At 36.9% G+C, this 23,284-nt stretch overlaps 1 protein-coding gene across 1 annotated transcript in view; it reads left to right on the top strand.

Annotated features, from left to right (window-relative positions):
- The window catches only part of plecb (plectin b), a 79,058-nt gene that overhangs the window by 9,047 nt on the left and 46,727 nt on the right, over positions 1 to 23,284 (top strand). Inside the window, 1 exon segment of the mRNA XM_082150211.1 lies at positions 19,799 to 19,860. Coding sequence (XP_082006337.1) covers positions 19,799 to 19,860 — 62 coding nt within the window.

The raw sequence follows: 23,284 nt of genomic DNA, 5'->3' as shown, positions 1-23,284 counted from the left end.
TCCATATTTCAATGGAAAAAATAAGAATCCTGGCGCTCGTGTGCTTGGGAAGGTCTCTGGATTGAAAATGTTAAAACAGAGTCCAGCATTGTGTAATATATTCGAGAAGGAATGGAGCTGTTTGGTCTATAGAAACTGGATTTATTTTATTTATTTATTTACATTTTTGCATTTGGTAGATGCTTTTGTCTGAAGCGACTTACATTGCATTCAAGGTATAAAAAGAGGACTTCTTATGGAAATAAAAGAATATACTTAAGTGTAAACTGAATAAATTTTTTTCTGACACTTAATTGCATGTTATTTACAATCAAATAAAAATGTATAGTTATATTAAAGAGATTATACTTTCATGACTATGTTTCTTAACACATTTAAGTTCACTTTTAAATCATTATGTTTAATAATCATGCTTTAAAAAAGTATACTTATTTGGATGTTACTAACATACTAAAGCACAAGTAAAGTACTTGATTATAGTGTTATTCAATATTACAGTTAATGTTAATATATATATTTGAATATACTAAATTGCAACTTCAGCTTTACTAATGTGTAATTAAAATATATTGAAATAGGCCATATCCTTTATTTAACCTTTATTTAGCCAGGCAAGTCACTTAAGAACAGAATTCGTATTTACAACAACAGCCTGGCACAATATAAGTTCCAATAGAAATGACACTAAAGTATATTTTAGTTCACCATAAATGCTTGTCAGTACATTCAAAGTACATACAAAGATTTACTTAAGTCCTACTTAAGTGGGCCAAGTTAAACTAATTGCATTTAAGTAAGTTTCAGAACATTTAATACAATTAAGCACACTTCTATTTCATTTTGTGCCAATTATTCCTCACAAACTTAATGAAACGGGAGTCTTGGTGTCTAACTGCAGTTGGGAAGGTAAAGCTGAGACTGTGATGCAATATCATAAAATAACTCTATGATCATCCAGGAACAAGCTGGCCGCCACGGGTTTCATCACTTTCTAACTGTGCCAGTGTGAGCAACTTGTCCGGCATGATATTTATATCCACGGTGAGCTGTTTTACCCTGCCCCACTCACAGTGCCCCACTCGCCCCCCCACCCCGACCCCCTCAGCCCCCGCCCACCTAATTGCAAAGCCACCGGGAGCAAGGCTGACATATCCTAACAGCAGGCATGGCCCGTCAAAAATAAGAAAGGCACAGTGCCGACCAAACAAACGGAGACTCTTTTCTTTGACTTTATTGGCACGCTCTTGCTCTGGTTGTCTGCCGTTGCTGCTCCACAAACTTCATGAAGATCATACCTGGTAGGTCAGATGACCAAGATTGTGTGTCTTTTTCTATATGTTTGATTGCGCGTGTGGTCGATGTGTGAGAGGAAACGTTCTGTGTTGACATACGCAGATGCTTCCTCTAAATTCTATTCCATATTTAAAAACTCTCACACTTCAGTTATCTGTGATGTGATTTAGTTTTGGATGATTTTTTTTTTTTTTTTTTTTTTTTGTCCCACATTGGATGTGGTGTGAGTGCTCTCATCTTCCTCCAGCTTACCTGTAGGAGTTAGCGTTCGCCAGGTCAGACGGACGGATATATCGCGGTAAAGAGGGTGGGCGGGCAGAAAAACAGGTCGAGAAATTCTCTGTCTCTACATGGGAATGCGAGGTGTCCCATATATGCGCTATTTTTGAGAGCTGTAAAAAAGCTTCCACCTGTTTTGCAGTCTTGGAGCAGACTTCTCCCACGCGTAATAACAGAGCGTCTGATACAGCGGAAATGTAGCGGAACTCCAGCGTTGCTTTGGTTTCAAAACATAATAGTTAATAGTGAAGAATTGTTCAATCAATGTGTTTAGCTTTGTGGCCAGCATCTATGACATGACTTGTTTGTAAAAACAAAAACAAAAGTGTGTATGTTAATGGACTTACTATGGAACTGCTTTCCATTGTAACTGTCTTCAATCAACAGCATACAAGTGTTATTTTAGTATTATTTATTTGCTATTATGTACTAATATTTTTTGGTAATTTAGACTAATTACTATAACTTTACATGTACAACTACCAACCATTAAAGTATTAATAGACTGTCTGCTTAATATCTTCTAACACTTTATTTTGATGCTTCCCAACAGACATTCTACTGACTATAAGTAACTTTGCAAGTGCGTCGTCAACTTATTCTACTAACCCGAACCCTAATGTAACAGGCTACTAATACTCTAATGAGAGTTAGTTGACATGCAGTTGCAAAGTTGCTTAAAGTTAGTAGAATATTTAAAGTGGACCATTAAAATAGTGTAACCATATTTTTTTATTTTTATATCTTTCAGTTTTCATTTTAAATGTAGTTATTTTATTTGCTTTTGTCATTTTTGTGTTTTTATTTCTGTTTACACTTAAAAATGCTGGGTTGTTTCAATACATTTTTGAGTCAAATATGGACAATTTAATTACAACATTTAAAGCAATGGTTGGGTTTGTCGATATTTTACTCAAACATGGGTTGAAACAACCCAGCATTTTTTTAAATGTAGCTGTCATTTTTTTATTTCATTTTTATGTATTTTATTTTAGTACTTCAACTTGAACGTCAAGTTAAAAAATTTCGGGAAAGTGTTTTTGAAGTTTAAGTTTTCCATGTAATATTTATAATTTATAAACTTTTTTCATCTGTATAACAGCTGCTGTCAGTAGACCTTAAAATCAACATAATTTACAACCCAAGTGGGCATTACATACCAGAATGGATCCAAATGGCTAGAGGGGGGTGAAAAATAAATAATTGGTGATGTCAACAAAAAGGCACAGTGGTTCAAGAGGTGGAGATTACAGAACTGATTTTTGAATCGCATTCACTGATGAATTGTTCAAAATAAGACCAGAAACATGCGTTAAAGAACCCATAAGACCTTCGTTCATCTTCGGAACACAAATAAAGTTATTTTTAATGAAATCTGTGAGATTTCTGTCCCTCCATTGACAGCTACACAACTGAAACTTTGACACTTCAAAAAGTTAAGCAGTTTCAGTTGAGCTTCTGTTTATGTTCTCTGATCAGTGTTTATATGCGAATAAAAGACTAAATTCAGTCTGTTCATCATATAAAGCGATCGAGTCTCTTCAGAAAATTTGGACTAAACCGCTCAATTCATATGGATTAGTTTTACAATCTCTTTATTAACTTTTTGAAGCGTCAGAGTTTCAGTTGTGTAGCTGTCAATGGCAGGAACGAAATCTCTCAATTTCATAAAAAAAATCTTCATTTGTGTTCAGAAGATGAACGAAAGTCTTACGGGTTTGGACATTAATGACATTCTTTTTTGGGTGAACTATCCCTTTAAGAAAGGAAATAGAGTTTTGATTTTGACTTTTAATTTAGACTGAACCTGGATTAGTTATGAATATTTGTGTTTTTAAATTGCCAGTTGGTTAGTTGTTTTAAAGTGTAATATGGGTGTAAAGTGTAAAGTTTCGTTACCCTTGGATTGATGAAATTCTTTAACTAGTTTGTCTGGTTAGAGAGTCTGGTTGTGTCTTCTGATTTCAAACTCAACCAGTTCTGCAAAGCCTGGTGTCATGTTAAATGTTCAAACAAAACTGGTTTACCAACTTTTCAGTCTAACATTAATTCTAATTTGATGTGATTTTAAAACCGGTTCACACTTTTAGAGTTGAAAGACATCTGTAGTCGGCCTCGTTCCAAAACAAATTTCCCTTCGGGGACAATAAAGTATATCTTAAGTAGTGAATGAAAAACATTGTGAATGTTTGCGCAGTGAAGTTTCATCTGCTCCAGGTGTTTCCAGCATTAAAGATGACATGGGAAGGGCAGTGACAAAGGATAGAAGAAGACAAGATAATATAGTAGAGGAAACTCCCTTCAGAAGGAAGGAAGGAGAAATGACTAACTCGATCCCCTTTGACTCCACGTTTGGCTGAGAGACTGGTGTCTTTTTTTAAATGTCTGGCCTCAGCCCTAACTCGGGAACACACCCCACGTCGCCCCATTCCCTCCACCTGTTCCCGCTGCCGGCCTCGTCCAGGGTTATCCCAGGTTTATCCCAGCCCTAATGCCACTGAGCCCCTCAGAGTCCGCTCTCCCCACACTGGTGCTTTTCCTGCACATTGCCTCTCTCTTTGCAGTCTGGCGTTTGAGGCAAAACAGAGGTGAAGGTAAGAGATTTAAATGAGAAGATCTGGGATGTTCTCGAGTTCTGCGCTTGTTTTATCTTGTCTCCTCTTCTCTTGCTCTGCCAGGGCATTGTAGGCAGTAAGATTAACCCTTTAAATCCAGTAATAGAGGGCGTCAGATAATGGGAAAGGGGAGTGGTTATTGGATTCATTTTGCTTTGTCAAAAGCTTGCAGCGTATCATATGGATAGTCATGCATATATATTTTATTTTTATTTTTTTATTTAAAGTGATATATTTTCAAAATAATGTGCCAAACCTGAAAGAGGTTATTTTTTTTTCATGTATTAAATTAACATTAAATATATGTTGTGGTAATGATACATTGGTAAAGGAAATGAGGTTGAGGATTTCAGCAATGATAATAAATATACTTTCTATTTTTTATCTATTCTTTGTACCAGAATAACAACTGGCCTCATCATATTGGCCTTATTTATTTTGCATTACACTTCCATCTACTAAAAAAAAACAATAATACTTCATGAAGCAGTGATTGCTGGTCCAAAAAGGTTATTTCTGCAAGAAAATAGGAATAAATATTAGAAAAGTCCTCTAAAAAAATTGCAGGACAATGTTAAGTTGCACTTTAAAAATATACTTGCATCCTCTGTAGTTTCAGTCTAACGTAGATGTTGGGCTGACCTTCACACAGGTCTTAAATCTCATGATGTCCTACATGTGAAGGTCTGAAACCTCTCAAATGTTAATGTCTCTTGGAGAAAGATGACTTGGGAAGTATTTAGAAAGGTCATACTTTCTTTCACACCTTCATAACTCGCCTCTCAAACATGTCTGATCAGGGCCATGCATCTCTTTCAGCCTGTAGAACGTGAGAGGTGAGTTTACAGTTGAAGATTGCACTGATAAGCATACATTTAGACATATGTTAGACAAGTTTATAAAGAAACCGGTCCAAAGTTGTTGCTTTTGAGATCTGCATTGGAAAATAGTAGAATAACACTTATTAAAGTATAGTCAAAGAGTTGGACACTTGTTTGTTAGCAGGGCATGGAGGAGACTTTCAGATGAGATAGATCAGTATATCAGATCAGATAGATCAGTATATCAGATCAGATAGATCAGTATATCAGATCAGATAGATCAGTATATCAGATGAGATAGGTCAGTATTTCAGATGAGATAGGTCAATACTGACCTCAGATCAGTATTTGAGTCCCAGTGTTTGTAAATAAGGATCTGTTTTCCAGAATGATCCATGTGTTGTTGTGACGGAGATGACCTCTGCTAGCGGTTGGCTGGTGTTCTCTGTCACTGTCACTCTTCCTCCCCTCCTCCTTCAGGATCTTGTTTGTTTGATCATAAACCTTGTATGGGCAGAATTTATTCCAGATGATTACTTTATTGCTTTGTTCATCCTGTGTCCATTGTGCATTCTGTAAGGAGAGAATGAAGTGACGTATTATATTCTGGTTAATTCTGGGGAAGGGTGTGTTTGTGTTTATGAGAGGTTCTGATCTCATTCCAACCTTTTCTCTGTGAGCTTAACCCTTTATGCTTCTATATTTCTACTGTGCTATTAACCAGACCTGTCATATGGAGGAGAAATGTGCAAACAAACAAACAAACAAACAAACAAACAAACAGGTGCAGTAATGATGCAGGTGCCAATGCAAAATAAATAAAGGATTGCATAAAACAACTACTGTGAAGTTAGTTGATTGAGTGATTGATTGATTGATTGATTGATTGATTGGAAGATGCATTAATAATGCAGGTGCCAATACAAAATAAATAAATAATTGCATAAAATAACAAATTATTTATTTATTTATTTATTTTGTTTATAAGGTTGCTGTAATAATGTGGGTGCCAATACAAAATAAATAAGGGATTGCATAAAATAAAAAAATTCCTATATTTATCCTATCCTATCCATTTTTTATTTTATTACATCTTTTATTTTTGTCGTTGATACCTGCAATATTACTTCACCTTATTATAAATAAGTAAATAAATAAATGTACAAAATTACATTTATTTTTATTTTATGCAATCCTTTGCCTAATTCACCTGCCAATACAAAATAAAGGATTGCAAAAAATAAATATTTATTTATTTATGTATTTTGTGCATTAATAATGAAGGTGTCAATACAAAATAAAGAATTGCATAAAATAAAATCGCAGTTTATTCATTTATTTATTTATAATGTGCAGTATTAATGCAGGTGCCGATACAAAGTAAAGGATTTCATAAAGTAAATAAAAAAAAGCTAAATCTCTTTATTTATTTACTTAATTATTTATAATAAGGTAAAGTAATATTGCAGATATCAACGACAAAAATAAAAGATGTCATAAAATAAAAAAAAATAAAAAACAAATTCAAAATGATTTCTGTAGTATTAAAATATTGTATCTGTAGTTTAATTGTCTGGTAATAAAAAACATTAAATACATATTTCCATGTTCTTTAATTGAAAAATTGTATAAGCACACTGTAAACAGATCGTGTGAAAGTAACAGCAGTGAGAGAATTGTTGGAGGGACTTAAAGGTATAGCGGAGGATGTTTTACTTCCTGGGTAGTCTAAACTATTGGTCCTCCTAATTGTCAATCATTCTGGTGAATCAATCAAACTTTTCAAAAAGTGGAGAGGGCGGGTCTTATCTAAAATTTGGAAAGATCCTCCGCTATACCTTTAATAATGTTCTATAAATCCTGTAGTGATGGAATAAATCTGCTCATATTCATTGAAAGAATCGGGGAATATGTGAACACTTCTGCAAGGCTGTAGTATCACTATAATTCACAAATTTGAATGGCAAATTACATCAAAACTTTGAATAACAAATGGAAGTCCAGAGGCTCAGATTTTCCATGTGTTCAGTGAATAAATAAAAGAACATCAGAAACTTTTCTGTATATATTTCCAAGTCAAATTCATAATACTATAGGAGAGCTCCCAGATGTCTTGTGAAAAATGGCCCCGTCAGAACTTATAACTGCCATAATGGAAAGTTCCAGACCCGTGATGTGAACAGCACATATGTTTGCATGACTGTATTGTTCAGGGAGCAGCAGGGCATTAAGAGCGTATTTCAGGACCCGTGAAGTGCACTTGATTTATGATCTTTTTATACCAGAGGGATGCTTTTGCTTTCGTTTGACCGTTACTTTTAGCCCTTCGCTCGTAACTCAGATTTCATAACACACTGTGGTACAGCTTCATGGTTATACACAAGTCAAAAATGACTTAAGATGTAATTTCAGATGCAAAGATTAGATTAGCGGTTATTGTCATTCCAGCCAACTTAATGTTGTTTCACTTCACAAAAATCACAGGAACATTTTAAGGACACACAGTGAGTAATACAAATATTTCCCTGTAAACAATATACCTAGAAGTTAAGTACCAAACAAAGAAAAAATAAGTACAAAGCAGCTCTACAGAAGACAGTTGTCATTATTCAGATCAATTTAGTTCAGTGTCAGTGTTACAAAGTTCGATTGTGAAGCAAATTCAAGCTATAAAGCAGCTCTACAGAAGATAACCGTATAAGTTCCGATTGGATAAGCAGTGTTTGGAGAGTTTTCTCGCACTTCTCAAGAACATCTCTTTGAAAATGTCCTGAATCTTTTATATTTTCAAAGTTTCATGACATTTCTGTTAGTGTGCTAGGCTTCATTTAAAGATAGATGAGCCAGGCAGCGATGCTATTAGTTAACAGAGGCCTTTATGCTTCATTATTGCCCGCGACTGAGGTCATGGGAAGCGTGGGAAATCATTAAGAATGACTGCAGGAGACCCGGCGACGTCTCAGGATGTTTTACGCTTTATAGCTGTTGCAGTGAAGGAATGATTTACCAGAGAAGTTATGGAGAACGAGTTCACTCCTTGTACAGCAGGATGTGTTGTGTTGGTAAGTGACTCAAACACGTCTCTCTCAGGATTTTCACTTAATCACATCAGTGCTATGTGTTTTAATTCACATCCTCGACTGTTATGTAATGTCTGGCTGGTTTAGTTATCACAATCCTGCTGATGAGATTATAAATCAGTTAAATCCCTTCACTTTGGCAGTCTGGTGCCAGTTTGTTATGCAATATGATAGCTTGTTCTCTCACCGCGCACGGGTCTACCTCAGTACATGCGGAAAAACACACACTTTCTTTTACTTGTATGATACATGTAATCTAATTCTTGTGAAATTATTCTACAAAGAGTTGATTAATAAGTATTATTTTCACTTAAAGAAAGGTGAGTTATGTTCAGAATAGCATACTACTCTTACTGCACTATTTATAATAATAAAAATAAATAATTAAAAATAATTTGGTACAGAATGCAAAGTCTCTGAATGCAATTAAAAATGCATAATAACTTCTTTCTAAAATAACTAAATGCCACTTACATGCAATGTGTCTCGGTTGAAAATGTAGCACACTGCTGTTTGAAAACAACTTATACTTCAATGCATTGAGTAAGCAGAAAGCTGATATTGTATTGCAAATACACTCTTGAAAAAAAATGAATGTAGTATTTTTTTTTTATTTTTTATTTTTTTATTTTTTTTTGCAGTGATGCCATAGAAGAATTTTTTTTGGATTCCCCAAAGAAGCTTTCAGTATAGCTAAACAGTTCTTAAAATATTTTTTCCCCGTAGTATAAATTACATTTTGAAACATTTTACACTATTAAGAAAACTTTTGTGTAATCGAAAGGTTCCATGGATGTTGAAGGTTCTTCATGGAACCATAGATACCAATAAAGAGTGTAAAGATTATCTATATAATGTAAACAATTTTTGCCATTTTGATAAACTCTGTCCGAATCAAAGTGATCCATAACCCCACCCTTAAAAAACACGGCAGACAATCAGATGTCTGCAAAACTGAACATGCAAAATGATTGATTTATCAAGCGGAGAGTGTTTCTGATGGCGGATAAGAAAAAATGGCGGCTCATTTGGTTGAGTTTTGCTGTTTGCTGTGAGTTCTGTCACAGTCACGCCCTTTTCAGTGACATCTGTCAGGAAGTATAAGCTATGCGTGGTATTTCACAAAAAGGTATAGCTGAAATACTACACCCCCTTTATATGCACAATGAATGTGTTTTCCTCTTGTGAATACTGTGTTTTGTCGCCATCTAGTGTTAAGTATCAGTTGAATACTTCATTGTTATAACTTTGTCACTGAAGGTGTGATACTTAAGGCATAAAACAGGACAAAAGCTTCATTAAAGTCACTCTCTGTAAGTCTGTAACACTTGTCAGGATAAACAGAGGGTGGAGTGGTTTGGGGTTTAGTGGAAATTTGGGGTTTAGCCAAGACATCTGTGGATGTGTGGCCTATCATGTATGTCCCTGATAAATATTGGACTCTGATACACTTATCTTCACATCGCCTTCACTTTTACTGAAGCTAATACTGAAATGTCCCACTGGCATTTATTTTCTCCCTCAAATGCACATTGTATTAGCAACAATAATCAACTGGTATTTAGTCAAATGGAAAAGCTCATAAAAACCGGGGCTTTACATAGAAAATTCCCCCCATTTGTATCTGTTGCTCAGCAACAAGTTTAGATTTTGTTGTAAACTGCTGGTGTGTGGTTGGAGGGGAATTTAGAAATAGTGTAATCTAGCAGAATGTATTCCTTCCGTCTTTTTGTACTTATTCTGGTTTTGTGAAGTCAGCCCTTCCTTTAAAATGACTTGCGATCCGACTATAAATACAGACATGAGTAAGTGTGTGTTGTTCTGATCTGCTGCCATGGCTACTGTGTGTGTGTTTGGTCAACTCTTCTCAGATGTCTGCATTTCTGCACCATCAGCATCTCAGATGAAAGCAAGTTATTATTATGTCACTTAGGCAATGCTGTCAAAAGCAGAAGTCTATAGTTTTCAGCTGATCTCATTCAGGTCATTGACACGGCGTGTGCGTCATGTTTACCTTTTAAAGATCACACTTCTCTCAGCTGTTCACATATCTGAGCTATTGTAAAGTTTTATGATTATGTCCTAATTATTGGCCAGAAGAGGGAGACATTTATTTAATAAGTCAATTTGAAAACATGGTCATTATTTCATGTCTATCTGTAACGTGGATGCTGCAGACAAAAGAGGCGTTGGATCCAAGTGCAGTGAACATTTATTAACACAAGACAACTGAAGTAAATTCAGTCACGAGAGAACAGAAAGCTGCAGCAAACACACACACAATACAACCATTAATTGGCAACACTAGACAAAGAACATGGAAAACACAAGGGCAAACAAGCTTAACAAGTAACAAGACACACCTGGGGGAGACTAATCAACAGGGAAAACTACAAACATGGCCACAGGACACATGAGTAACCACAGAAACGAAAAGAACATAAAAACATTTCAAAATAAAAGTCCATACAAAACAGGCACAACACCGAGATCACGACATCCTTGTATTGTTCAACCCGTCGAGGTTGATGTGAGATTTAAAAAGTAATTAGTAATAAATAATCCAATACTTTTAAGCGAGAGTAATAGTACAGTAATCTAATTAAACTGTTGAAGATGTAATTAGTAGCAAGTCATTTTAGAGTAACTTCCCCAACACTGATTTTTATACATGGAAAAACACTAGCAAAAATCACTTTATTTTGTACAATTTCTCAAACTCAAACTCTTGACAGTGCAAGAATGTAACCACCATAACTTCAGTAGAAGAAGTTGTTTCAGAGGAAAGTATTTACACAATGATTAAAGATTATGAAGAAAAACATTTCTTAATTTTTGATATAACTTGGGCTGATAAATTGTTTACCAGTAAGACCAGGAATGTGCATTAAGAAAGTAAATTGAATTTTGATTTCATGAGGACTTTGATACGCGTCTTATATTACGCTTTTGAAGTTCCTGTCATCATTTTGAAGAGAGGCTGTGAGTGAGCTTGGCAGGTCCGTCTGTTTTCCACTCCGGCTGAAACTAGTGCAGAAGGTCTAATAGGTTATTTTAGACCTCAGCTGCTGCTGTTGATGTTCTGTTTTGAATCTCCAGCTAAACAGAGATTTCCCCAAATCCAGTTTTGACTATCACATCAGAACTTGATTCCAGGATTTATATAAGCACAGATATTAATGCTCCATGCAGTTTTGCAATTGCAATATTAATGCTCCTTAGCTCTGGGAATTATGAGCAAATGGAAAGCCACATAATGAAGGTAAATCGACAAAAACTCTCATAAAGGAAAAGTAAAAGCATCTTATGGAGAGGCAAAAAAGAGCTCAGGTGTCCATTTTGTTCTCGTTGGGAAGGACAGGGTGTGTTCGTGATTCGGGTGAAATCAAAGCAGATGTGCGGATTCCACATTCCTCTCTCTCTGGGCGTGACAGACATCCCTGTACACGCTCTCACACGCAGGAGGAGGAGAGACGGATCCGGAGGGAACGACTTGTGGATGGGATTGGGAGGCACTTTCACGGCTAATGTGGTTTGGTTACACCTAACACGGGAATGTGAGGAGTCAATCTCATTACCTTTAAAGACAACTTTAAGTCTGACTCTTTGCTTTTATACACACTCAACTTTGCCTCTACCTAAATGGATTTTGATATCTTAAATGTGCTATTTGTAGAATACAGAAACCTTTGTTATTAGTGACACCGGTGGCCGTTATGTGAACTGCAGCAGCAACATATTGCTTGTGCTCTCACTCGTTCACACGTAATGTACAAGAGACTGAATGTAATTCAGTCTCCCCGATATACTCACAGTGAAGTTCTTTTTCAAACTTTGCTTAGAAATAAAAAGAAGTTGGAAATACCTTTACAGTGATATACTGTTAATGAACATCCAGATGTCGTCCACGCTGCTGAGAGAGACGTTTAGATGAATATGTAAATATGTGCTGCATCTTTCCTCTCAATAACAGAATAAACACAACAAACATGACAGCGGTGAGAAAACATCAGTTAAGAAAGCATCTGGATATATTGAGGCAATTCAAATTACACTGTTATGAAAGTGTGATTATAAAGTATATTTGAGACTATAGACGGTATAGATCTGGCTATGAGACTTTAGTTTGAAATGATCCTTTTTGTTTGCATGACACATTGATATTACAGTACAGAATGGCTCTTTCGGCATTATCCTGAACATTGTATATCATTCGTTTCATGTGTCATTGAACAGAAGAGAAGTTCTCAGGAGCACGAGTAACCGTTACGCCCTTTTGATTTTCCTGGCAAAAACTTACAGAGACCTTTACATAAAAATGTGTTTAAAGGCTTTCAGCTTATAGGAAGTCAGGCAAGGTCTTGTATTTTAAGTTTTGTTACAAGTTGTTCACACATTGGCAGTGAAAAGCGATTATTACTGATAATCCTTACATATAACCCCTTTTAAATATATCACACGCAAAAACAGTCCGTCAATGATTTTCACTAGAAATGCTGTGCATTTTAAGATTGCATCTATATATTTACATTATTTTAATCTACACTGAAATCACCTGTCTGTACATTTTCAGAGTACACCATCATTTTCTACTTGATTGACACTTTTTATTATTTAAATCACACTGTTCCGTTGTACAAAATATATGTTCTGAAAAAAAAAGGTGTAGTATTTACTAAGTAACATTTAAATGTGAAATTTAGAAGTAGCAAGACTAAAATTGTGTTTTCTTGTAAAAGTGTACTCCGATTTTTGCAACCTGCAAAAATATATATTTTTTTACAGTATAGATATTGTTGCACAATACTGTTTATACAGTGTGATATCACAGTATGATATGCACTCCAGACCTCTTTAAAGATCATATCTTTAACCCTTATCATCTGGGCAAAGATATTCTGGGAATATTCTGAGATCTAAGATCCGGGTCACGGCACCAGAAAATGCTTTTCAGTTCCACCGTTGACAAACAAAAGACTCTTGCCTGCATCTTCTATCTAACCCCAGATCCAGAGACGTTTTGCATGCGAGCATGTGGTTCATGGAAAGATCTGAGGTTTATGTGAGGTTAAAAGATGAATACTTGATATTGATTCAAAAAGTCAAGTTTTTTGCTTGTGTGAAGGTTCGGTCTTGTGTAGACTTGACAATTGGAAAATAAAGTCTGATGTAGCTTTGGCCAAGAACCAAGCATAGTTTTCACAACTGTTTTTGTCGTATAGGTGTGAGTTCATTTGAAACACTGAATATATGTGTGTGCTCAAGGATATCACCTTTTGAAAATCACATGTCTCAAACAAAGCTCTTGAAAATCTTCAAAATGTTTGTTTTTATAACACCATGTATTTTAACTCGTATCTTGAGGCTAGGTCTTCTTCAGAAGTGCTGACTGTTAAGCCAGCCAATCAGATCTCAGTTTTCATCCAGCTCTTGTCTTTTTTTTGTGTGTGGATTATGCATCAGCTGGTCTGTGAATGAAACTAGCTGTGGAAAGCTGCTGATACTACCTTCCTTACAGTTTATCTCATTAACATATACTGTAAGTTGAATCAATGCCTCTAATAATGATACATGTGAATGGATAAGTAGATCTATTATAAATTGATCATTCAAAATGCCAAAAGCCAAATTAAATTGAATGAAAAAAAAATTAAGTCTCTTCTGTATTTCTAAAAAACTGCTATATTGTGAAATATTATTACAATTTAAAATAAATGTTTATTATTGTAATATATTTTAAAATGTAATTTATTCCTGTGATCAAAGCTGAATTTTCAGCATCATTACTCCAGTCTTCAGTGTCACATGATCCTTCAGAAATCATTGTAATATGATGATTTTCTGCTCAAGAAACATTTCTGATTATTATCAATGTTGAAAAAAGTTGTGATGGAAACAGTGATATTTTTTCCGGGATTCATTGATTTATAGAAAGTAAAACAAAAAATTATAATAAAAAAAGCATTTATTTGAAATATAAATCTTTTGTAACATTTTAAATGTCCTTACAGACACGTTTGTTCAATTTAATGGGTATATAAAAAATATTACATATTAACATAAAAGAGGTTATGAATGCTATTAAAGGTGTTGGTAGATTTTTATGCCACACCTTCATACCTTTTTCTGTATCAACAGACATACATCTATAAAATGAAGGCGTCAGCTTCCTCATCAGCTAAAGGATATGTCAGATATATCGTAAAATAATCTCTCCTGCAAACTCTGTCAAGTTCAGGCTGTTAGACTCACTGGCGAGCCTCAACAGGTTATCAAATCTCAGAGCTTCTCAAAGTTTATGGTGTGGGTCTGTTCAGATGATCGGCACACTGCCACTTCTGCTCCCAAGGATTTATTCAAATGAACAACGTTTCGACCCAAAGTGTCTTCGTCAGGCCAGGTCTGTTCAGATGATGAGCATGTGATGAACGCCCCGTCCTCATCTTCATCTTCAGAGCTATTGGTTTATATCTGTATGAGCCCTTCCCCTGCATGGACAAAACTGTCACTCATCACCTATTGCATAAATCTTAATCTTTCTACACTTATCAACCCATTCTTTGGTGATGCACAACATGCAAGTGCAGCATGTTCACATAAACACACACCCATGCAAACAAGAAATGATTCTTTTAAAGAATTTTCATCTTATTTCTAGCCGTTCATTTTGCAGCCTCTGGTTATGTATTTTTCTGGGGTTGGTTCAGATTCAGTAATGTTAATCTCCAGCGTGTGTAGACGTGAGCGGCCCATCCCAGAGCCTCACCCTGTCTTATTGGCAGCACACACTCTTAGTTAGTCATACTTGCCAACCGCACAGGTATGTTACAGTGGTTAATCATTAAAGAGGCGCATATGTGTGTGTGTGTGTGTGTGTGTGTGTGTGTGTGTGTGTGTGTGTGTGTGTGTGTGTGTGGAGTGATATCTGTAGGCATGAGTGTGATTGTGTAACTTCTGTTCCTATAATGTCTCTACACACTCATTTAGTGCTCAGTGTAAGGTAGTTACACAACTCGTCACACTCTCCATTTCCTGTTGCATTACTCTTTAGAGATTGTGATGCTATAGTGTGACTGTTTGGAGAGGGTGTGGGATTCTATGAGGCATGCGGACAGACACACCTTCCCACTCACTTTCCCTGATTCCACCCCTTCTCCACAAACATGACCATTCAGGGATTAGGCGGAGCCAAACATAACCCGAAGTGCCCTGCACCCATGTCTCACAGGAGTCAGAACCTGTAGCCTACTGACATCATTTACTGGAGACAGAAAAATGGACAGCAGAAATTAACGGGAACATTGCTGCAACGTTCTATTTGGATAAGTGAGGAAGCTTGTAAAGAGCAGAGATTTGTGGCTGACAGAACTGTGTGTTTGGCTGTAAGCGTGACGTAGAGGACATGAGTACGCAACAGAGACGGAGGGAGTACTCGACCGACAGCCTGGACGGGGACAGGAGGGAGAGGATCCCCTCGGATGACTTGTATTATCAGGGAATGCTGAAATCCTTGGACGGCAGGAAAGGTACTCGGGACAGCTGTCTGATACACCTGCTCATGTGGGAAGAGACTTTTCTTTGTTGTACAAAATTATTAGGGTATGATCTTAGACAATTAGAGAAGCACGTCATGGTCATTGAAGCAAAGATCATCTTCTTAATCAGTATTTTCATCTTGGTTTTAAAACACAGATATTTTTAGAAGTGAAATGACTGACGCCTAAATCAAATACGATTTAGTATTATACGATTTGCCAACAGGGTTAACTTTTTTTTTTTTATTACTGTTTAAAAAACAAACATTACTCAAGTCTTAATACCTAAAAAATTATCTTATTTTACTGCATTAACTAATGTAGTCTGATATTACTGTATATCTCATTATGTAATTCTGAAGGTTTTATTAAAGCAGTAAACAGCCTGAGGTTTATCACTTGCCTTATAATGTTTGCAATCTGCTCAAGTGCCTTGCTTACAGTCGTTCTTGTCATTGTCAGTAATTTGTGCAGTAAAAAGTGTCATACAGCAGGCGTTTCAGACCTAAAGCTGTCTCTCCTGACCAAGGCCATTGTGTCAATATTTTTATAGATGGCATATATTTAGCAGTATAAAGATGTGTTAATTGGGTCTGAGACAGCGTTCCCTGTTGTCCTGTCTCCTGATCACCTGACTCACACAGTATGTAATCAGCAAACCGACACAATGCATTTTTTTCACTATAGGTATACATATCACTGCATAAAATATAAGTGAGTACATTTGAATTTTATAGGTAAAATATAGTGAATTCTCTTGTCTCCTTACACATTCCAGAGGACAGGCTTAATCACAAGGGCGTTGGTTTAAACATAAGCGCTGTAACGTTATACATGTCAAGGCAAAGAATGGTGTTCAAAGGGCAAAGATCTGTTGAAGACCCGGTACTGGGGGTCATAATGATCCATACCATCGCCCACAGAAAGATTCTTCAAACACTAAAAGGGAAGTCTTGCATTAGAGGTCAAGGTTTATTGCCTCCACCCATGATAGTCACCATGGTTATATTATTTCATAATATGCTCATCATACTCCACCCAGCAGAAACAGAAGTTCTGCGGGAGCGTCTGAATCAGCTGTTCCCTCAATGCACAACAATAGATAGGAGAGTCATGCCGTTGCCCAGCAAACATCTTCCACTCCTATGTCATATTATGCATTCAGCTGTCCCGTTGCACAAAATTGCTCCAATTATTAGCGTAATTAGACTGAAGTGTTGGGCTTCGACTCAACATCATGTATTCAGGGATGTACTGTTGTACTTTTCTTGATACGTGATTCATATCCTGTTAACTGTCAGTGTCCCGGTAGATGGACACGTCCAACACATTTTTTTTATTTCCTTTATCACATGTTTTAGTAATAATCATACATTAGGTATTATCCAAAAGTTTTAACACTCACAATCCTGACATCCTATTTTGAAATTGGACTTTGCATTACCATAGGTATCTTCAATCAGATTTGAGGGACAAGTTTACGGTTTATGTCAAGTTTAGGCTTACAGCCAGGGTTAGGTGCTTCTACATCAGTGTTATTCGCCATCATTTCCCTCTGAATTTAGGGATAACTCACGGATAGGGTTAGGTTAGGGTAGGACTGTATTTGCAAACAGGAATGTTGTTCCAGGATGTCTTAAGTGGCAAAATCACGGTAAATGATCGCTTACAGTCTTTCAGTCCTTGCATCCTCAAAGCAAGATCCATCATCCCCATCATTCAAAATATGGATGGTCCTGTGCGCCTCATGAGAAGTGATGTCCATCGGTCCAGGTTTGGGCTCTTCGGGCCATAGAGCGTTCTTCTCAATCCTACATGCCATTAGAGAAATCGTAGCTGAGATGATCTTGCACTTGCTCCCAGATTGAGGTGTATTAGAAAGACTATATCAAAGACTACCAGAAAATCATTGTTTTTTTATTCTTATACATGGCATTTTGTGCATTTTTACACTTCATATTTGGTGGCCTTAACTATCTATCTATCTATTAGCATGTAATATGGATTTACTGTGCAACTACATGTTGTTTCCACATTTACTGCCAATGAGTTTAAGGTACGGTTAGGTTTAGATGTAAATGTAGGGTTAGGATTATAGGGGTTAGAGGTTTTAAGGTAAGGGTTGGGTTATGGTTATGGTTATGGTTATGGTTATAAGAGGTAAAGTCTACTAAAGTCAGTGTTACTACAAATGCAAAGTACTTTAAATGTAATTAAGATGCACCAACATGTAAAGTATATAATAATTATATAGGTAGCACTATTTATTTACATGTACTTATTATAGTAATTATAATAACTGTATTATAACTAGGTAGCTTATTAACCCTAAACCTAACCTTAGCCCATGTAGTTACCTTATATTACCAGTAGTAATGTAAGTACACGTACTGTACAATAAAGTGCAACTATTATGTGTTTTAGGCCACCTAATGTGTGACTAACTTTACCAACTAACACACCAATTAACCGTAAATGTGAGCATGTCATTTTAAAATGCAGTAATGTTCTCCAGTAATGATTACAGATGCCTGTGTTGGTCATTTGTATGAGACAGCAGTATGGATCATGTTCTCTTGTGTTTAATGCTGCTGAAGGAACATGATTCTGCAGGCTGTAGGTGTGTCTGTGTCTGTGGTGACGCACACTGAAGATTAAAGCTATTCTGCCGTCATGCTCAAATTTCCCAGCCTGAGGTCTTAAATACAATACATGTTCTTCTCTCCGAACCTGTGCTTCGTCTTTGCATGACAATGGATCTGTCTAAACTCCTCCTGCAGTCATTACTCCCCAGCTTTACCCAGACCTGCAGTCATTACTCCCCAGCTTTACCCAGACCTGCAGTCATTACTCCCCAGCTTTACCCAGACCTGCAGTCATTACTCCCCAGCTTTACCCAGACCTGCAGTCATTACTCCCCAGCTTTACCCAGACCTGCAGTCATTACTCCCCAGCTTTACCCAGACCTGCAGTCATTACTCCCCAACTTTACCCAGACCTGCAGTCATTACTCCCCAGCTTTACCCAGACCTGCAGTCATTACTCCCCAGCTTTACCCAGACCTGCAGTCATTACTCCCCAGCTTTACCCAGACCTGCAGTCATTACTCCCCAACTTTACCCAGACCTGCAGTCATTACTCCCCAGCTTTACCCAGACCTGCAGTCATTACTCCCCAGCTTTACCCAGACCTGCAGTCATTACTCCCCAGCTTTACCCAGACCTGCAGTCATTACTCCCCAACTTTACCCAGACCTGCAGTCATTACTCCCCAGCTTTACCCAGACCTGCAGTCATTACTCCCCAACTTTACCCAGACCTGCAGTCATTACTCCCCAGCTTTACCCAGACCTGCAGTCATTACTCCCCAACTTTACCCAGACCTGCAGTCATTACTCCCCAGCTTTACCCAGACCTGCAGTCATTACTCCCCAGCTTTACCCAGACCTGCAGTCATTACTCCCCAGCTTTACCCAGACCTGCAGTCATTACTCCCCAACTTTACCCAGACCTGCAGTCATTACTCCCCAGCTTTACCCAGACCTGCAGTCATTACTCCCCAGCTTTACCCAGACCTGCAGTCATTACTCCCCAACTTTACCCAGACCTGCAGTCATTACTCCCCAGCTTTACCCAGACCTGCAGTCATTACTCCCCAGCTTTACCCAGACCTGCAGTCATTACTCCCCAGCTTTACCCAGACCTGCAGTCATTACTCCCCAACTTTACCCAGACCTGCAGTCATTACTCCCCAGCTTTACCCAGACCTGCAGTCATTACTCCCCAGCTTTACCCAGACCTGCAGTCATTACTCCCCAACTTTACCCAGACCTGCAGTCATTACTCCCCAACTTTACCCAGACCTGCAGTCATTACTCCCCAGCTTTACCCAGACCTGCAGTCATTACTCCCCAACTTTACCCAGACCTGCAGTCATTACTCCCCAACTTTACCCAGACCTGCAGTCATTACTCCCCAACTTTACCCAGACCTGCAGTCATTACTGCAACTTCCATTTGTGTTTGGAACATTCAGTGCATCAGTGTTTTGGTGTGGTCGTGATACTCAAACCAACAGAGACAGTGTTACACTTTTCATGGAAAAGAACCCACGAATGGCTTATTTATAAACACTGCTGTAGTGTGTTAAATGTTCTTTTTTCTTTATCTTTTGCAGATGAACGGGACAGAGTGCAGAAGAAGACTTTCACAAAATGGGTGAACAAACACTTGATAAAGGTACATTTATGTTTATTAATCTGTTAAGATTTGGTAAAGTTTGATTAGAATATCTAATCACTTAAACTGACAAATCCAATGCAATTTACAAAACAATACAAGTATCATACGAAGATTCAGTCCTCCTGAAGTGACCTGCGCGGTTTAGGGCCAGATTTACTAACTGCTCCAACACAAACCCTCTTTTGGCATTACAAATAACTGTCAGGATTTACTAAAGACACGCAGTGAAAAATTTGCTCTGAAAAGGCTGGACAGGGATATTTTTACACGTGCATTTCTAGAAGTTTCCCTTAATGGGAAGAGAGTATTTAAATGAATCACGCAAGGTGATTTACTAAGGTTTTGGCCGTATGTTTGGGGGCCTGAAAACGCAAACTGTTAGAAACGGGTTTCAAAGTGCAAGTTTTTGAAAATGATACCATTATCGTCTCTGTGTAAACTACAAAAACACAAATTTGTGGAAACGGTGACGTCATGCGCATATGTATTACGTATATCTTGTTCACACAGGTTATAAATCTGGTCTAAAATGTCTTGTACTTAAGCTGAAAAGTGGTGCACTTGAAAAGCCAAACAAAAGATAATAAGTATGTAAGACTGGACAAGAATGGAGGTTATTGGCACTCTTACAAATCAGTCAAGCCTATTTATTCACTGTAGATGATGGAAAAAAAGAGACCACTTCAGAACAAAAGAGTTAGAGATATAAGACAAACCTGCATGTTAAGAACATCTGGATTCATTTAGCAACTGGCATATCATATTCAGGGTATAAACACTCGTCAGGCCGGCCAACAGTAGCACATGTGCTGCACAGATGTAAACCCTTCATCTGTGATTAAACAAAAGCCTTATTCAGATGGGACTGTTTTCTCTGAGGAGGACAAGGAACATTTATCATTTTAATCCCATTTGAATGAAAACATGTTTTCCCCTCACAACTCTTAAAGGCTAATTTTGTGTCCTGACAAATCTGCTCCAATCTGAGTAGTAATATCTGTCATTGTGTAATATTATTTTTGATAATGCTTTCATTATTGATTTTGGTGTTTTGTCCACGTTTCTAAAATGAAATAACAGTTTTATATACTGTATGTTTATAATAATTATATACACGCTTGTAATTATTTCACATATAAAACTCACTCTTCATGCAACTCAAGTGTTTTTATGATGTGTGTCCAATAATCCTGTAATTTTACTTGGGAGCACTGTACAAATATTTAAATCATTTATATTTAACAGAAAGATTAAGTCTGCCTTGTTTTCACTCTTTATACTGTACCATCAAATATAAGCCGTTATTTTACGAGTCAAACTGTGTTATACACTGACACATTTATATTTGCTGACTGAATGTTTGAGTTTGACCTTGACGAACACTGATTGCTCAGTTTGTTTCTGTCATCAGTTGTTCTGTAGCTCTTATTGCTTTGTGCTGACTGAGCTGAGTATGTGTGAGGGAAAGATGGGCAATGGCCGAATAATGGGGATAGACAGTACAACGAGACTTATTACTGTGTGATACACCCTGTTGTTGGTGGTGATTTTCCAATGTATGAATTTAACACAGACTGTGATATAATACATTTTATCTTATTATTTGTGTGTGAGCTTCTGCTAGTGGACATGTTGGGTAATATAGACTGACATCAACAGAGACCTCTAGTGGCTCAGTATGATATCTATCTATCTATCTATCTATCTATCTATCTATCTATCTATCTATCTATCTATCTATCTATCTATCTGTCGTTTTATCATTCTATCTATAGTTCTATCATTCTGTTTGTCTAAATTTAATCAAACATGAATCATATAGGTTTTGAAAGGAGAAAGTAGAGTACAGTAAATGTTCAGTTTTGGCTGAACGACTCCATTATGAGCTGTTGTTAAGTTTCAGCATCAGCCTTTAAATCATATTAATCTTAATTTTGTCGTTCATTTTCAACCTTCACTTCTTTCTTCCATTTCTAATCAACTCTCACTCTCTCTGCCCTCTACTCTGCCCCTCATCATCGCGTCCTTTCTCTTTTCCTCTCCTGCTCCATTCACTCGTCCAGCACTCGAGAGCTGAGGTAGGTTCATCTGTCAGCGTGTCCCAGCAGGCCTTGCTCTCTCACATGCATGTACAGTATTTCTGTCCTCCTTTAGGCTCTAGACCTGGGCTCTCATGAAGAATGTAGATTGCCGCTTACACTTATAGAGCTTGAAAAGATTTTAGTCTCATACTGTACAGCAAAAGAAATCCAAAGCCTGCCTCTTTACGCCAATTTGTCATTGTACTTTGATTTGGATTTTGTTCTTTGAAAGCAGTTGTTACTAACTTTTGAAATAGTGCTGAAGATAGGCTTTGCTGTATAATGCTAGTAAAATGAATAGTTCATTCCAAAATCCTGTCATCGAAAACTCGAACATGTTCATTTTCCATTCCACATATTATTTGAACTGGTGTGTCACATTTGGTTGATGCCAAATTCATCTTTTTTTTTTTCTTTTTTTTTATGATAATGTTTTTCTATTTCTCTTATCTCTTTTTTTTATCTTAATGAGGAAGAGATTTCACAGTAGTTTCAACAGATAATCTCATTAATGAATGATTTTAAATGTAATCTTTTCATCTTCTGGAGTACTTGTTTTATTTTGATACTTTTTTGATTCTTTCATCCTTATTGGAGCTTGACATGTTTATTTGCCAATGTAAAAAATTTTTTTTTAAATAAATATTAATTAATAAAAATTAAAATAAAATAAAAATTGTTGCAACGACGTGAGGATGAATAAATAATCACAGGATTGTCACTTTTCCATGAGCTGTTCCTTAATTCCTTTAGAGAGTTCAGTGTTTTGCAGCAGTGCATGTTGGGTGGAGCTGCATGAGAAATACCTGAGGAAGCCAGTCTCTCATTTCAGCCAAAGAAAAAAGTTCTGTATGTTTTTTTTGTCATTCAAGTGAAGATCTGACCCAATGAGGTTTTATACAGCATCTGTATGTATGACTTGCTTGATTTAAAAACAAACAAAGAAAAAAGCTTCAGAATTTAATTGACACTGTCACTCAATAAATCATTTGTCGGATATTTTTTGACGTGAGGCAGGTGTGCCGCCCTTCTGCCTGGAGCCGATGCATTGCCCCGTCCTGTACTTGCAAAGCAAAGCATTTATCCTTTTAACAAGAGACATACATGCTTGCATTTAGAAGTTGTTGTCCATCTTAAAGGGATAGTTCACCCAAAAAGGAAAATTCTGTCATCATTTATTCACCCTCAAGTTGTTCCAAACATGTATGAGATTCTTTCTTCTGCTGAACACAAAAGAAGATCGAGTGAAGAATGTCAGTAACCAAACAGTTGACATTGACTTCAATTGTATTTTTTTCCCCAAACTAGTATGGAAGTCAGTGGGTCCCATCAACTCTTTG

The sequence above is a fragment of the Leuciscus leuciscus genome (genome assembly GCF_965113295.1).
Source record: "Leuciscus leuciscus genome assembly, chromosome: 20".
NCBI classification, from domain to species: domain Eukaryota; kingdom Metazoa; phylum Chordata; class Actinopteri; order Cypriniformes; family Leuciscidae; genus Leuciscus; species Leuciscus leuciscus.
Note: the sequence above shows the minus strand (reverse complement) of the source record. Positions and strands in the feature narration are given on the sequence as shown.